The 17148-nt window shown below is 44.6% G+C and overlaps 1 protein-coding gene across 1 annotated transcript in view; it reads right to left on the bottom strand.

Annotated features, from left to right (window-relative positions):
* MYO1H (myosin IH) overlaps positions 1 to 17148 on the bottom strand; it is a 151456-nt gene that overhangs the window by 117164 nt on the left and 17144 nt on the right. Inside the window, exons 3-10 of the mRNA XM_056528858.1 lie at positions 16078 to 16193; positions 13271 to 13469; positions 13111 to 13191; positions 12327 to 12506; positions 12144 to 12242; positions 11571 to 11684; positions 6350 to 6421; positions 1777 to 1896 (exon numbers count right to left, since the gene is read on the bottom strand). Of these exons, the coding sequence (XP_056384833.1) occupies positions 1777 to 1896; positions 6350 to 6421; positions 11571 to 11684; positions 12144 to 12242; positions 12327 to 12506; positions 13111 to 13191; positions 13271 to 13469; positions 16078 to 16193 (981 nt within the window). The remainder of the gene's footprint in view (positions 1 to 1776; positions 1897 to 6349; positions 6422 to 11570; positions 11685 to 12143; positions 12243 to 12326; positions 12507 to 13110; positions 13192 to 13270; positions 13470 to 16077; positions 16194 to 17148) is intronic.

Here is a 17148-nt window from a genome sequence, read left to right as displayed (position 1 = left end):
TGTCAGCTCACACACATGCATTTCCTTATTCAAAGTGTGCTTTTTAGAGAAACAATGCCATAAGGAGAAAGTAATTTTACTTATAATAACAATTGAGGTGTTTTATTTGAAGATTTGGAGCCTTTAGGCTGTGTTAACATGTTGAATTTTTCACAAATTTTTATTGCATTTTAATACATAATGCTGTGATTTTGGATTTACGCCCATTTCAGGCAGCGCTGATTCCATGTGTGTGCAAGCGGAATTCCACTCGGAATAACTCTGGAAATTACATAGTATGAATGGGCCTTAGGGTTTGTTTAGGCAAAATCTACATGTAATTAACATATCAGCCATGCTATAGATTTGAAAATCTGCACCATCATCTCGTATCCACCGGGGCAAATCTTTAAACTGTTATTGGGGTTTAAAAAGTCCCATTTACACATTCTGTACTTTGTAGTATCTGAATTTGGTCTAATGGGAATATTATGTAAAGCAGGCACAGTAGATTGCTGTTGGCAATGGGGACTATCCACAATATATTTAGGGTCCTATCAGGTTGCCCGAGCTGCCGATCTTGTATATCAGTGGTCATTTAGAGACAATTAAACAGCTTGTTAATTGTGTGAGGAGGGCCGCATAAACAATCACTTTGCTGCCAAGAACAAGGCATATGGTGCACTTACTAGTCAACTGCATGTCCCCTATTACACAGGGAGATGTTAGGCCAATAAGAAATTATTTTTTTTGACGGGTCAAAACAACCTTATCAGCTAACAAATGAGCATTTGCTCATTCATTGTTTGATCGCTGGCCTTATTTAACAGGGTGATATGGACCTGTTTGGCCATTAATCGCCCAGTGTAACAGAGCCCTTAGTTATGAGAGACTAAACTTTCATTATATTCACCAGAGAATAAATATTTAACTACTGAGTTACCCGGAACTTGATGCTCTACAACTGTTAAGGGCAGAAATGATATCATTACTTTACTAGGTAATGTATAATCTGTCATGGCTTTATCTAACCCATGACTTCTTTTACATCATAACATTGGCTCTCTCATTCTCATTTTATAAGCTCATTCTTTATATCCTCCTCCATTTCATCAACCTATATAAAAATACAAACCAGCCAGCAAAATGTATTAAATATATAAAATATATATACATTTATAATAATACAATCTTTATTGGAAAATAAATTTAAAGGGGTACTCCGGTGCTTAGACATCTTATCCCCTATCCAAAGGATAGGGGATAAGATGCCTGACCGCGTGAGTCCCGCCGCTGGGGACCCCCGTGATCTTGCACGCGGCACCCTGTTTGTAATCAGTCCCCGGAGCGTGTTCGCTCCGGGTCTGATTACAGGCGATCACTGGGCGGGCGGCGTGTGACGTCACGCCTGCGCCCCCGTGTGACGTCACGCCCCTTCCCATAGGCTTGCATTGAGGGGCGGAGCGTGACGTCACACGGGGGCGCACGCGTGACGTCACACGCCGCCCGCCCTGTGATCACCCGTAATCAGACCCGGAGCGAACACGCTCCGGGGACTGATTACAAACGGGGTGCCGCGTGCAAGATCACGGGGGGGCCCCAGCGGCGGTACTCCCGTGGTCAGGCATCTTATCCCCTATCCTTTGGATGGGGGATAAGATGTCTAAGCACCGGAGTACCCCTTTAAAAAGTCATGCAAGTATATTTTATCCCAGAGGATAAAAAGGTAACAAAAATCATGCATGAATTATGACATGGACAGTTCAAAAAACATATTATTCTTGCTTCATGCTTTACCTTATTTGCTAATGATCTATTAATTTTGTTAACAAGCCAGTTGAAGGATCTCCCATACATTGCTTTGGCAAGGGCATCACGAGCATAGTAGGCTAACTCTAAGTTCAAAGGGCTGAGAACCTGGAGGTAACAATAAATAAGGAAGTAAAAAACATATTAGTAGAACCATGGTATATCAAATCTATATGTGTTCTAAAACTATCAGTTCAAGGAAGCCAATAGGGATGGTATTGGTACTTTAATAGGGTCCACACATGCATGATACAGCCATTTCCCTATGCCTGGGTGTGACAGGCATGGTAGTCTATGGTGTTAAAGGAATTTTCTCATTCAGCTCCATTGGGGGACACAGGAACCGTGAGGGTATATCTTGCTGCCACTAGGAGGCTGACACTAGGCATACAAAAAAAGAAGTCGGCCCCTCCCAGCAGGGTATACCCCACCTCCTGTCTTAGAGACACTCACTTTTAGCTTAGTGTCATAGAAGACTTTTTCTTCTTTTTTATTTTTCTAGGTAGGGGCGACAGGAGCATGGCGCTGCCTGTTTCCCCACATGCGACTGAAGGGCACGGTACCAAATCGAGTTTGCTTCTTTTCCCCGGGATTGTTTTTTCGATCCCAGCCTCCTCGTTCACCTACTCTGGCAAAAGGTTTTCATTCTGCCATTCGCACTCTGCTGCTGCAGGGTGTTATTGTGCCCGTCCCGCCCCAAGACCATTTCAGGGGTTTCTACTCAAACCTTTTTGTGGTGCCCAAAAAGGAGGATTCAGTCCATCCGATTTTGGACCTAAAGCTTCTCAATCGGCATCTTCGCCTTCGCCACTTTCGTGTGCAGTCTCTGCGGTCGATCATGGCGTCCATGGATCAGGGCGAATGCCTGTCTTCATGGGACATTCGGGATGCGTATCTTCACATTCCGATTTTTCCTCCTCATCAACATTTTCTGCGTTTTGCCGTTCCGCAGGGTCACGTTCAATTTGTGGCTCTGCCCTTCGGCCTGGCTACAGCCCCCCGGGTTTTTACCAAGGTCCTGACGGCTGTCATGGCCATTCTCAGGTCCCGGGGTGTAGCTGTCCTTCCTTACCTGGACGACTTGCTTATCAAGGCCCCGTCCCGGATCCAGAACGAGGAGAGTCTCCACATCACTCTGCTGACCCTAACCAGCTTTGGGTGGCTGATCAACGAGGAGAAATCCAACCTTTCTCCCTCCTGATCTCTTGTCTTCCTCCCTCCGGACAAACGGAGTGCCCTGTTGTCAGGTGTTCGTCTCTTGAGATGCCCTTATCCAGTGTCCGTTCGGACATGCATGGCAGTACTGGGCAGGATGGTGGCGGCCATCACGGCGGTTCCATTTGCACAGTTCCGTTGCCGTCCGCTTCAGTGGGCTATTCTGTCTCTGTGGGACGGATCCCATCTGTCCTTGGACCATCAGTTCCGCCTGCCCACCTCGACTTGCCAGTCTCTTCTTTGGTGGCTCCACTCTCCCCTCCTTCAGAGCGGCCGCTCATTTCTCCCATTGAACTGGCTGGTTCTTACGACGGATGCGAGCCTCATCGGTTGGGGGGGAGTTCTCCTGGACTGGACGGTCCAGGGCCGGTGGTCACTTCGGGAAGCCAGGATTCCTATCAATGTCCTGGAGATCCGAGCAATATACCTTTGTCTCCGACACTGGAAGTCTCTTCTTCGGGGTCGCCCAGTTCGCATTCAGTCGGACAACGCCACGGCCGTGGCGTATCTCAACCGCCAAGGGGGCACTCGCAGCTGTGCCGCCATGACCGAGGTGTCCAAGATCTTGACCTGGGCGGAACACATGGTTCCCTCCATATCAGCAATTCACATTCCGGGGGTGGAAAATTGGGAGGCGGACTTTCTGAGTCGCTCCTCTCCCGACCCTGGGGAGTGGTCCCTTCACCCGGAGGTGTTCGAGTCCATCTGCCGTCGCTGGGGAATTCCGGACGTGGACCTCTTTGTGTCCCGCCTAAACCGGCAGGTTCCAAGCTTCGTGGCAAAGTCAAGAGATCCTTTGGCGCTGGCCGCGGACGCCCTCGTCATTCCTTGGTCTCGGTTCACTCTTCCGTACCTGTTTCCGCCGATTCCCCTCCTTCCACGAGTGCTCAGGAAACTCATGGCGGAAAGCGTACCGGCCATCCTAGTGGCTCCGGATTGGCCTCGCCGATCTTGGTACGCCGACGTGGTTCGACTTGTGGCGGACGTTCCATTCCGACTGCCAGATCGCCTCGATCTTCTGTCTAAGGGTCCTCTTTGCCACCCCAATTCACAGCCGCTGCGTTTGACGGCGTGGCGGTTGAAACCGCGGTATTGAAGGCTCGCGTTTTTTCATCTAGGGTCGTTCGCACTATGCGTAAGCCGTCCTCGGCTAGGATCTACCATAGGACTTGGCGGGCTTATTTTCCGTGGTGTGAGGCCCGCACTCTTTCACCGGTTCGTTTCTCTCTACCGAACCTTCTGGCGTTTTTAACATTAGGGTATTGAGACGCGCCTGGCCCTTAGCTCTCTCAAGGGTCAAGTGTCAGCGCTCTCTGTTCTTTTTCAGCGGAATCTGGCTTCTGACTCCTCAGTTCACACCTTCCTTCAAGGAGTAACTCACGAGATTCATCCTGTCAGGTCTCCTACTCCCCCTTGGGACTTGAACCTGGTCCTCAGTGCCCTGCAATCCGCCCCGTTCGAACCTATCTGGGATATTTCTCTTCGGTTCCTTTCCTGGAAGGTCGCCTTTTTGGTTGCTGTGACCTCGATCCGTCTGGTGTCGGAATTGGCAACTCTTTCTTGTCAACCTTCCTTTCTGATTCTCCATCAGGATAAGGCAGTACTTTGTCCGGTTCCTTCTTTTCAACTGAAGGTGGTTTCGTCTTTTCATCTGAACGAGGATATCGTTCTCCCTTCCTTCTGCCCTGCTCCGTCTCATCCGAAGGAGCGTTCTCTCCACAATCTGGATGTGGTGCGAGCCTTACGAGTCTACCTCAAGGCCACTTCTTCTTTACGACGGTCGGAGTTGCTGTTTGTCCTTCCGGAGGGCCGACGCAAGGGTCTGCCTGCTTCTAGGGCTACCATCTCGAGATGGATCCGGTCCGCCATTTCTGAAGCATACCGTTCCAAGGGGAAGGATCCTCCCTTCCGGGTTACGGCTCACTCCACTCGCTCTGTGGGGGCCTCTTGGGCGGTCTTTAACAGGGCTTCGGCCCTACAGGTGTGTAAGGCGGCGACTTGGTCTTCGGTGCACAAATTCACCAAGTTTTACCAAGTGCACACTTCTGCATCCGCTGACGCCTCTTTCGGGCGTAAGGTTTTGCAGGCAGCGGTGGTTTCAGGGTTGATTCAGGGTTACATAGTTTTCCCAACCCCGGGGACTGCTTTGGTATGTCCCATGGTTCCTGTGTCCCCCAATGGAGCTGAATGAGAAAAGGAGATTTTTTTACACTTACTGTAAAATCTTTTTCTCAGAAGCTCCATTGGGGGACACAGCTCCCACCCTGTGTTGTTAGTTGTGTTCTGAGAGTCGGTCGCCTGTCAGTTGGTTGTTTCGTTGTTTTTGACAGGGCGTCCTCTGGACTCTGTATTTTTCGGTTACTCCTATTGCTTTGGGACTAAAACTGAGTGTCTCTAAGACAGGAGGTGGGGTATACCCTGCTGGGAGGGGCCGACTTCTTTTCTTGTATGCCTAGTGTCAGCCTCCTAGTGGCAGCAAGATATACCCCAACAGTTCCTGTGTCCCCCAATGGAGCTTCTGAGAAAAAGATTTTACGGTAAGTGTAAAAAAATCTCCTTATTTTCAGATGACATAGAAAGGCATATCTGTTTGTTGCATTTTTTGTTGCCTTCTTCTCTGTAACAACCTAAAGCAAAAATCAAAACTGGTGACCGGTGTATACAGAGGTTGGGGAAGGGACTCCTTCCATACCTGATGTTGCGTTGTTGATACCCAGGAGGCAGGATCTACTTGTAAGGTGCCCAGAGTGTTCTGTATTAAGAGTGTTCTTGACTCCTGGGCACTTGTGATGGTGGCAGCCAGGACTTTTAAAGGGGTACTCTGGCCTTAAGACATCAGGTCACAACTACGGGGCCGGAGTATCGCGACGTTACAACTCCGCCACCCATGTGAGGTCACGCCCCATCATGCAAGTCTATGGGAGGGGACGTAACGGCCGTCATGACCCCTCCAAGAGACTTTCATTTTGGGGCTGGGCGTGATGTCACACGGGGCGGGGTCGTGACATCACGATACTCCGGCCCCGGAGTCGTGACCCGACAGGGTGCAGTGCTGCGTGCAGCTCCCAGAAGTGGGTGCTGCATGCGAGATAGCGGGGGTCCCCAGCGGCAGGACCCCTGCGATCAGACATCTTATCCCCTATCCTTTGGATAGGGGATAAGATGTCTTAGGGCTGGAGAACCCCTTTAACATGCTGCATGACAGAGACACCTGGTATGCTCAGAGTCTCCTCCTTGGCTTCTGTATAGGCCTGTCAACAGGTTTAATAGCTTACTACTGACAGGGTTGATTCAATGGAACTAGGAATTATTAAATGATCACAAAACGTAAATTTATAAAACAAACCTGCTCAGATCTAGCTTCGATCTTCTTGTGAGTTAAAGCTTCTTGTAAAAGGGACACAGGAACACCAAGAAGCTAAGATAAGAAGGAAGAACACTTTTTATCTTTGTCTAATTTTTTCTATTCCTTTTTTTGGTCTAAATCTGCAAAAAAAAATTTTGGGTGTTTTTTTTTACAAGTTCTTAATTCCGTCATTTTTGACCTTTTGGTGTTGCTAAACCATTTCTTCTGACGGATGCAGTGGTCACAAATTTATTATCTGTGTGTTTTTAATTTTTCCGCAAGTTTTTCCACAAATGGTGCAAAAAAAAATTGCGAATCTAGACCAGGTCTAAAAAAAATAACTACTCCTTTGGCGTTTTTGCAGATGGTTTTAATTCTTAACTCTTCTTGGACTTTAGCGATCCAAAAAAGTGATGGAGATACCTTTTTTAATACAATTTCGTAGAGTACCATAAAAAAAAAATTAAAAAAAAGAATCAGTAATGATGGATAAAAATTGTATTTAACAAAATGTATCTTTTTTATAACTAAATTTTTATTCATTTTTAAACAGGGATCAATTTATGTGTGCGGGCAGGGCACTAAAAATGTAGCCGACAATAATAAAAATGTAGTGTGTGTGTGTGTTTTTCACTTTTTTTTTTTACATTGTTTAGGTAGTACTGCTACTCCCAGCATGGAACACACTGTTCCATGATGGGAGTAGTAGTACATGTACTAATTGACAGATCGCCCCGGGTCTGTTGCAATCCTTCTGTATAATTTATAGATGCGGTCAGCCGCTCTTCTATGGTGCCCTGCACTGCCATATATATACACCAATTCATATTTGCCGCAGAGAGCTGTGATTGGCCAGATGGTTCCAGCCAATCACAACTCTCTGTGGGAAATATGAATAGTTGTATAAATACTGAAGTGCAGGGGACCATAGAAGAGTGGCCAGCAACATCTATACATTATACAGGAGGATCACAACGGGTGTCAGGAGTGACATCCGCTGTGATATTTCCTTAACTGCAGGTACTACTGCTCCCAACATGGAGCACACTCTTCTCCATGCTGGGAGCTGTAGTACCTGCATTAATAGACAGATCACAACAGGTGTCAGAAGTTACACTCGCTGTGATCTGTCTATTAATGCAGGTACTACAGCTACCAGCATGGAGCAGAGTGTGCTCCATGTTTGGAGTAGTAGTACCTGCAGTTAAGGACAGATCACAGCGGGTGTCGCTCCTGACACCAGATGCGTTCGTCCTATCTATTGCAGAGATGGAGCGGCTTTCTCCTGCACTCCACATCTCTGCACTATACTACGGCCGGCCAGTGATATGAATAGAACATCACTTATTCATATTTCCTGCTGAGAACTGGGACTGGCTGCCACCATCCGGCCAATCCCCACTCTGGGCGGAATATATGAATGAGTGATGTGAATTTCTATTCATATCACTGGCCGGCCAGTGCACAGAGCAGAGATGCGAGCGCTTTAGAGAGCCGCTCAGCATCTCTGGTATAGATAGGACGATCGTCTGTTCCATGCTGGGAGTAATAGTACTACCTAAAAAATGTAAAAAATTTTGAAAAAAAGGTGAAACACACACACTTTATTAACAAATAATTAAAATGTTGTTAAATACCTTTTTTCCCATCCCCACTGCATCCTTTTTGTTTTTGTTTTTTTATTATTATAATTTTTTTTTTTTTGGTACCCACACATTTAGAAAAAAAACGCCAAAGGGGCCAAAAATACAATTACCACTCAAATGCAAAAACGCCAGAAAAAAACATCAGACGCAGGAAATTGCACTGGTGTTTTTTCTGGCGTTTCTTCAGTGAAAAAAATGCAGGAAAAAAAACAAGTGGAATCCTAGCCTTAGAAGCAGGATAGATATGATCTCAAAGCAGGGTAGAAAATGATCTGGGTGCAGATCTGTGCGAAATTAATTATGGTCACTGCGACAATATAAATTTGGAGCAGCAACATCAAAAAAAAACGCTTCTTGACAAACCATAAAAATGATCTAGCCAAAGACCATTATTGATAAATAACCCTGTGAGTCTTAAAACTTTATGGGTACGTTCACACGTACAGGATCTGCTGCATATTTTTGGTGGATATTTTCTGATTTTCTATTTAGCTGATTTTGCTACCCATTGAAGTTAATAGGTAACAAAACCAGCTGCACAAAGTATGGACTTAAACCAGACATGACACATGTTAGGACTACATCGCCTCCATTTAAATTGAGTTTAGATTTCTCTGACACTCTCCTAGAGTTGAATGGCGTGGTAGTGTACATGTTCAACTGCAGCTACACTCAAATATAAGGACACAAAACCCCCATTACCAGGTAATATGTGTGGTTGTTAGGAAAACTCCTTTAAACCAATGTCACTCAGTTGTGTGTTGCCAAATTAACGTAGTAGTGTTATAGTAATTATTGTCACTTATATTGTGTCAAACATAACTATGTGTTTATAAATCCTTCAACATTGGAAAGTTCCATGAATATCTTAACTAGTTACTTAAAAAAGAGCTGTCCTCTTTCTAAACATGTCTCTTTTAGTGAATATTAAGAGCACCTTTTCTTAGAACTCTGTTTTGTGTCTATTTTCTGTTATGTCTTCTGGAAATATATGAATAAATTGACAATTGGGTGTAACTAGGGGTGAGCAAATTTTTTAAATATTCTATTCGTCCGATTCGCCTAATTTTCCCCAAAAATTTGGTTAGGTCCGAATTTATTTGAAGCGAATCCCTATTAAAAATGGCTATTTCTGGGCTACAGAGAGCCTCAAAGGGGTGTAGACCACTTTGCCTTGTCGTAACACACATAGGGAGTGTGCTGTGTTAGTGAAATAATACTGCTATTAAGTATGACATGCAGATTACAGGCATCGCTATTAGAATCACTGTCTCAGAGCGTCTAGATGTGGCAGCAGGGTCAGGAGACCATATGAGATTAAAGAGATTTTTTAATGTAATTTTTATTTTATTTAATTTGAATTTATTAGAATTTTTAAAATCCTTCTTTGAGGACCTATTCTGGTGAGCTTCGAGCTGGCAGTTCGCCACAAGGCGAGCTACCACCTGTTCCAGCCCCTGCCTCCCAGCACCCCCCCCCCCCCCCCTCGACTGTCTTACTCTGTTTGGAACTGCGAAAGTTTCATTTAATCAGTCATGGTTCATTGTTATCGCTCTAACCTGTTTCATTGGATTCTTGTGGTAATTCCACAGGTGATATATGACGACGACCGTAGGGCCTCACAATTCAAAAGATTGAAGAGATTTTTTTAAATTTAAATTAAAGATTTTGATTAGATTCACAAGTTTAATGTCCCGGGTGCCCGACGCGTTTACTTTGAACTAATACTGTATGACCACAAAACCCAATATAACAAGGAGTCACATGGCGGCACAATGACAGAGCCTAGAGGTGGCAACAGCCTGACAAGACCATAGGGCCTCACAATTGAAAACATTAAAGATATTTAGTAAAATTCAAATTAAAGATTTTATATTGATTAAAATGTAAAAAGTTTAATTTAATGTGCCAACAGAATAAAGAGACCATATGGTGGCACAATGACACAGCCTAGAGGTGGCAGCAGCATGAGGAGACCATAATGTGGCAGAATGACCCAGCCTGGAATTGGCAGCAAGGGGAGACCATATAGTGGCAGAATGACCCAGCCTGGAGGTGGCAACAGCCTGATGAGATCATAGAGCTTTACAATTGAAAAGATTAGAGATATTTTGTAAAATTTTAATTGAAGATTTACAATAGATTAAGATAAAGTTTCATTTAATGTGCCAGCAGCATGAGGAGGCCACATGGCCACGGTGTGTCTGGGTCCCCTGTCTTGTCTTCCTCATCACCCTGTAGCTCCACAGCTTGCTCCTGCTACTCCTCTCCTGTCAGATTACTATAAAAACCACCCATTTCACAAAACCTTGCCTGTGCTCCACTGTCCCCCTCCTCCTCCAGTTCAGCCCCCACAGGGCTCATGTAGCTGTGAGATGTAAGCGCCCCGTCTCCAGTGCCCTGACCAGCCATTGTTTCCAACAAGTGTTGTAGGATATGAAGCAGTGGAATGATGTCGTTCATCCCGTATTCCTGGCAACTGACTAATAATGTGGCTTCCTCAAAGGGCCTGAGCAAACGACAGGTGTCAAGTATGAGCTGCCACTAGTTGACATTGAAGTTACACAGGGGAGTCCCTTACCCGCTTAGATCATCAAGAAATCGGTGATGGCTTTTCTCTGTTTGTATAGTTGGTCCAACATATGGAGGGTGGAATTCCAATGTGTGGAAAACGTCGCAAATCAGACTATGTTGGGGGATGGCGTTCTGACGCTGCAGCTCAAGGAGAGTGTGCTTTGCAGTGTATGAGTGGCTGTAGTGCATGCAAAGTTTTCTACGCATTATTAGGATGTCTTGCAGATGGGGGGAACACTTCAGGAACTGCTTCACAACATGATTGACCACGTGTGCAATGCAGGGCACATGGCTCAGGCTTCCTTGACGCAGCGCAGACAAGATGTTCTTCCCGTTGTCGGTCACCATGGTTCCCATTTGCAGTTTTCGTGGAGTAAGGTGGAAGGGAACAACGTATTGTCTATTGTAGCAGGTGGGAGTAAAAACTTCCCCTGAAAGGCCCTACTCTCGCCCTATAAATTCCCTTTTTGGCAAGTGTTACTCGCCGTAAAAAGGGTGGCCCCCCATTTTAGATGCCCTGGAGCCTGAACCGCACAAAATGGAGTTTAATGAAGCGATCAATGCAACTGAATCGCGGCGATATTCGGATTCGTTACTAAGTGAATTTTTCCTGAAATTCGTAACGAATTCGATTCGCTCATTCCTAGGTGTAAAAAATTACCATTGTCAATGGGGTGCGTCTCTACAGAACGTGTCGCTGCCCAATCAGTGCACAGACACACCTTGTTGACTTGTTGACAAAGGTAAGAGTAACACCTAGTTGTCAATTGATTCATACAGTTCATTTCTAGGAGAAATCAGCAAAACTGATGTAAAACACAAAGCACTTTAATGTGTAATGAAGGGCCTAAAGGGGTAATGCATGACACAGGGGCATGTAGCGCCCATCTGGACCTGCACAAAACATAATAGCATCATTATAACTGTATCAGTAAACCTGTATATGCAATAGTGATGATACACATACTCATCTTAACCACTGAATATTGCAATGGACATACCTTTGACACCCACTGGATTTGTTTTCCATCTTTAATTATGGCATGGCCATGGCTGTCTTCCTCATACTGTATGTTTCCCAAGTGTAAGACACTGGCGACTAATCCAAAAAGATGCTAAATAATTCAACAAAAAAGATCTAAACATACTGATTTTAATTCTGAGGTGTTGGTGTCTGACTGTGATTCTAGTGGAAATCAACAGAAACTTAATAATAATCATCATGCTACTATATACTATTGTGGGACAACTATTTGTGTCATACTTGTTCATTCATCAAGGTTTTTTTTTTTCCAGATCCCTATTTCTACTCACCAGCAGAACTGCTGAGTAAATGATAAGGTAAAGCAAGACGTGTCAATTTTATTAAGAAACTATGCGCACCACACATTGAAATCTATGGTGAAAGTTTCAGCAATAATTTACACCAGTTACTGTATTATAGTAAATGTACCGGGTCACTGGCAGGCCATGCCCCCCCTTCCACCTAAGCCACAACGACTTTGCGCAAACATGTGTGACTTTTGTATGGTGTACAAGCCATAATAAATTTCCTCCACAATCTTATATCTTACCTCAATGTCAGCTTCAGTGAACTCAATGATAGTAAAAGCCCTACGTACAAGCTTCCAGTTTGACTTGTCACAGATGGTATTTACTTTGGCACAATCACCCTTGGGAAAAAAAATAAAATAGATATATCTTGTTCATTTATATATGAAAACATCCAAAAAAAATGCTATAGATTTTCTTCTTACTTGAATGAGGTAACTATAAAGCTCAGGTTTACGCTCCAGACCCAACCAACGTATTAAATGATCTTCTCCTCCCTCCAATAACTGGTAGAATATGTGAAAGTTTCTCTCCCCTTGATTCTGATGGACCACACGGGACTTCTCTATTAAATAGCTAAGGATATGTCCTCCAGCAGGGGCCCCCTGAAGAAGCAAAAAAAGGTTTGAAAGTAACAGTGGTCTTATATTAAAAGGCTCAAAGTATTGGAATTATCTGGGCCACAATTAAGAAAATTGAAGATATGTAGTACTTGAAGTGAATGTGCCACCTACATTTGTTTTTGACACAACTGATGCCAACATGCATCAGTTGTCATCAGTTGTTTAGCATCCGGCGTCCGGTGTGTTTTTGAACGCCGGACAGAGGAATGCGGCAAGATGTGCTTTCCTGTCCGGTGACGGTCCATCGAGTCCAATCATCCGACGTCTCAGTTTGGACCATTCAAATGAATGGGATCAGTTCCATCATTTGTCTGGACGCCAGGAGGCCTTACAAAGACAGGGGAACACCTGTTCTCAGGTTGTGTGTAGTATTACAATTTGGCTCCATTTAGTTCAATGGGACTGAGCTGCCATACCACACACAAGCTGAGGACAGGGGTGGTGCTGTTTTTGGAAGAAATTTGAAGTTTTTTGTAAACTTGGGAAACCCCTTCAATTAATCTTATCTAAACTTATTTTCACACTTTTTGTTAGTCTCTTCTCATATGCAGTATGTATTGGATAAGAAGTAAGATATTCTATTTACCATGTAGTCAAATTGTACATCCATATATTTTCCAAATCTACTTGAGTTGTCATTGCGGAGCGTTTTGGCATTTCCAAATGCCTGACAAAATCGAAATAAAGTATATGTCAGAAGTCATATTATAAATGCTATCTAAATACTATGTATACATCACAGTTACCTCCAGAACAGGATTGGAAAGGAGCAGCCTGTCTCTGATGGTATGAAGCTTCTCTGTAGTTGGGCACGCCATAGCCAAGTACTGAAGGATTTTTTTTGAAGTCTCTGTTTTTCCAGATCCACTTTCTCCAGATATAAGTATAAAGTGATTGTTCCGCTCTGTGCACATGACCCTATAGGCGTTATCTGCAACTGCATATCTGAAGAAAGAAAATGGCTGTACAGTCAATTCTATTAGGTGTAGTGTATGCACCAGTGTATGCGCCAGAAAAGCTTTCATTGCATACTTTAAATATATTTACCCAGCATATTCCAAAAGGGTGTCCTTTTCACAAATGCCAGGCAGGGCTGTGCTCATCTATGATTGGACTCTAGCCAAGCATTTTTGCACCCCCCCCCCCACTCCACCTATTCCACGCATGCAATAACATACTATATCTCAACAATCCCACCATCCCCTGGAAAAGTAGAGCCACATACGAACACATCATAGCTGGTGGGGTGTAAATGCTTTTGTTCCCTTGCTGCCTTTATGACAAGCCTCTGCAGCTCCAGGTCCACAGTCTGAACCCCAGACAGGATGACAGTCTCCACACTGCTCTGAACGATGAAGCTAGCAAGCTGTTCATCTCCGTGGCTCTCTACCAGGCAGACAGCAGGGTGCTGAGCCAGAGCCCATCCCTGAAGGGCAGCAGCTACACCAGAGGGGAGCTAGAGGGACCCCTGTGGTCCCTGGAGCCATGGAGTATCCTTAGGAGGCTGCTCAAGAAGGACGTGCAGTTGTGCTTTTCTATGCACCCACTACACTGGCTGCCGGGGGCTCTCCTAGCTGACACCATCATGGAAAGAAGCTTCATGAGGGAGCAGGTGACCCAGGAGCCAGTGCATGAGGGACAGGTGAGGGCAAGCCTCTTTCTTCTGCCCAGTGAATGTGGACATGGAACTGGAACTGTATGTTCTGGTCAGGCAGCGTAGCATGCTCAAGGGGCGGCTGCTTGTGCCCCCCAGGAATGACAGGCCCCAGGGCATTTGCCCATTTAGCCTTGCATTAAAGATGGCTCTGATGCCAGTCCAGTATGCAGTAGCATACCATTTGTACATTGTTGTACCCAATGCAAACCTTTGACAAAGGCTTGACAGCAAAGTATAAATAATGTAGATAATAACATATTATATATATATATATATATATATATATATATATATATATTTGTAATATAAATTGGGGGAGATTTATCAAAACCTATCCAGAGGAAAAGTTGCTGAGTTGTCCATAGCAACCAATCAGATTGCTTCTCTTATTTTTCAGAGGCATTTTCAAAAATTGAAGAAGCAACCTGATTGGTTGCTATGGGCAACTCAGTACATTTTAGGTCAAAACAACTGTCTTGTCCCTGCAGCAATTGCCTGTGTGTCTCTGTGCAGACACAAAATACATGAAGTGTGGGCGGGATAAGCAGGGCTCTGTGCACTGAGGACAAGCAGGGCTCTGTGCACTGAGGAAAAGCAGGGCTCTGTACACCGAGGACAAGCAGGGCTCTTTACACCGAGTACAAGCAGGGCTCTGTACACTGAGAACAAGCAGGGCTCGGTGCAGTGAGGACAAGCAGGGCTCCATGCAGTGAGGACAAGCAGGACTCTGTGCAGTGAGGACAAGCAGGGCTCTGTGCAGTGAGGACAAGCAGGGCTATGTACACTGAGGACAAGCAGGGCTCTGTGCACTGAGGACAAGCAAGGCTCTGTACACTGAGGACAAGCAAGGCTCTGTGCAATGAGGACAAGCAGGGCTCTGTTCACTGAGCACATGCAGGGCTCTGTACACTGAGGACAAGCAAGGCTCTGTACACTGAGGACAAGAAGGGCTCTGTGCACTGAGGTCAAGCAGGGCTCTGTGCAGTGAGGACAAACCGGGCTCTGTGTAGTGAGGACAAGCAGGGCTCTGTACACTGAGGACAAGCAAGGCTCTGTACACTGAGGACAAGCAGGGCTCTGTACACTGAGGACAAGCAAGGCTCTGTACACTGAGGACAAGAAGGGCTCTGTGCACTGAGGTCAAGCAGGGCTCTGTGCAGTGAGGACAAACCGGGCTCTGTGTAGTGAGGACAAGCAGGGCTCTGTACACTGAGGACAAGCAAGGCTCTGTACACTGAGGACAAGCAGGGCTCTGTACACTGAGGACAAGCAGGGCTCTGTGCAGTGAGGACAAGCAGGGCTCTGTGCAGTGAGGACAAGCAGGGCTCTGTGCACTGAGGACAAGGAAGGCTCTGTAAACTGAGGACAAGCAGGGCTCTGTGCACTGAGAACAAGCAGGGATCTGTGCACTGAGGACCAGCAGGGCTCTGTGCACTGAGGACAAGCAGGGATCTGTGCTCTGAGCCTCTGTGACTAGCTAGCAGCTCACGCAGCAAGATGATTGAAAATGTAGGAACCTGCACAGAGCCCTGCTTGTCCTATACACACTTCCTGTATTTTGTCTCCTCACAGAGACACACAGGCAATAGCTGCAGGGACAGCCTTTGTTCACACAAAAATATACACATTTTTAACCAATGTATATTATAAATATACATGTAATGGTATTATCTACATTATATAAAAAGTTTTAGCAAAGGACAGCTAAGCTTGAACTTTTAATAATTTTTTCCTATATAGGTAACCTAGTCTTAGTGCTGTACAGAGATTGTCACTTCTCAATCTAATTTATCTATCTTAGACACATAGGACCAATTTTATAGGACAACAAATAGACTATTACTATGTTTAAGGAAAACTTGAAAGAAGCCTCATAAACATGAAGTGAACACTTACATGTGTGGTGGAAGCTCAATGAAATTTACACCTTGGTACATTTCCATCTGCTTTTGCGTATACAGTTCAAGATTCTTATAAGGATTTACAGAAACCAGCAACGTCCCGATATATGTCTGGGATAGAAGAATAGAAAAAAAATGCTTTTATTGAGACACTCAAATAAGCATATTAAATAATTACAATGGATTACTACACGGAACCATCACTGATAGTCTAACATACTGATCCAGGTTTCTGTATCAAAGCAAATTCCAAGTTTAATAGAACTTTTAGTCCATTTAATTTCAAGGGTGTAAGAAGTAGATCCATCATGCATTATTCTTCTGTTTCTTTGATGAACACAATTGGTCATGTGGCAATATGGGCCAGATATTTATTTTCCACCCTTATGAATGCAAAATACATATATATATGTATATATATATATATATATATATATAAACATATACATATATATAAGACAAATGCATGCTGGGTAAAGTGCATGTCTTTATTTGAAAAGCATTAAACTTGCTATTCCCATATATACCTAATGTCCAAACTTCAGATAGGGAGCATGACCAACACGCTGCCTCCATGTATCTCTATAGGAGAGGCGGATATGCAGTGTTTGTGCATCCCCGCCTCTCCCATAGAGCTGAATGGAGGGGACATGGCTGTTGACCTCAGTGAGGTCAACGACACAACCACTAGCAGCGCAGAGCCGCAGCAGTGCCGGGTCACCATGTGGGAGATTGTGGGGAGTCCCAGCGGTCGGACCCCCTGGGATCAAACACTTATCCCCTGTCCTGCAGATAAGGGATACGTTATATACCGCTGAAGATCTCTTTTAACTAAAACTGTCTACTTATTGGACAGTGTAAACCAGATTTATAAATTGGCTCAAGTTGTTTGATAAATTTGTTTAATTTCTAGACTAAGTCTAAGTTTATTGCACAAGAATATAGGCGCACACCACAATATTTAATCATACAGTTGGAATATTTTATTGCACAAATTCATTGCAAAATACATCTAAATACAAAATACATACATCAAGAGACATCTAAAATCACTAAAAACTGCTTA

The sequence above is a fragment of the Hyla sarda genome, chromosome 1 (assembly GCF_029499605.1).
Source record: "Hyla sarda isolate aHylSar1 chromosome 1, aHylSar1.hap1, whole genome shotgun sequence".
In the NCBI taxonomy this organism is placed as follows: domain Eukaryota; kingdom Metazoa; phylum Chordata; class Amphibia; order Anura; family Hylidae; genus Hyla; species Hyla sarda.
Note: the sequence above shows the minus strand (reverse complement) of the source record. Positions and strands in the feature narration are given on the sequence as shown.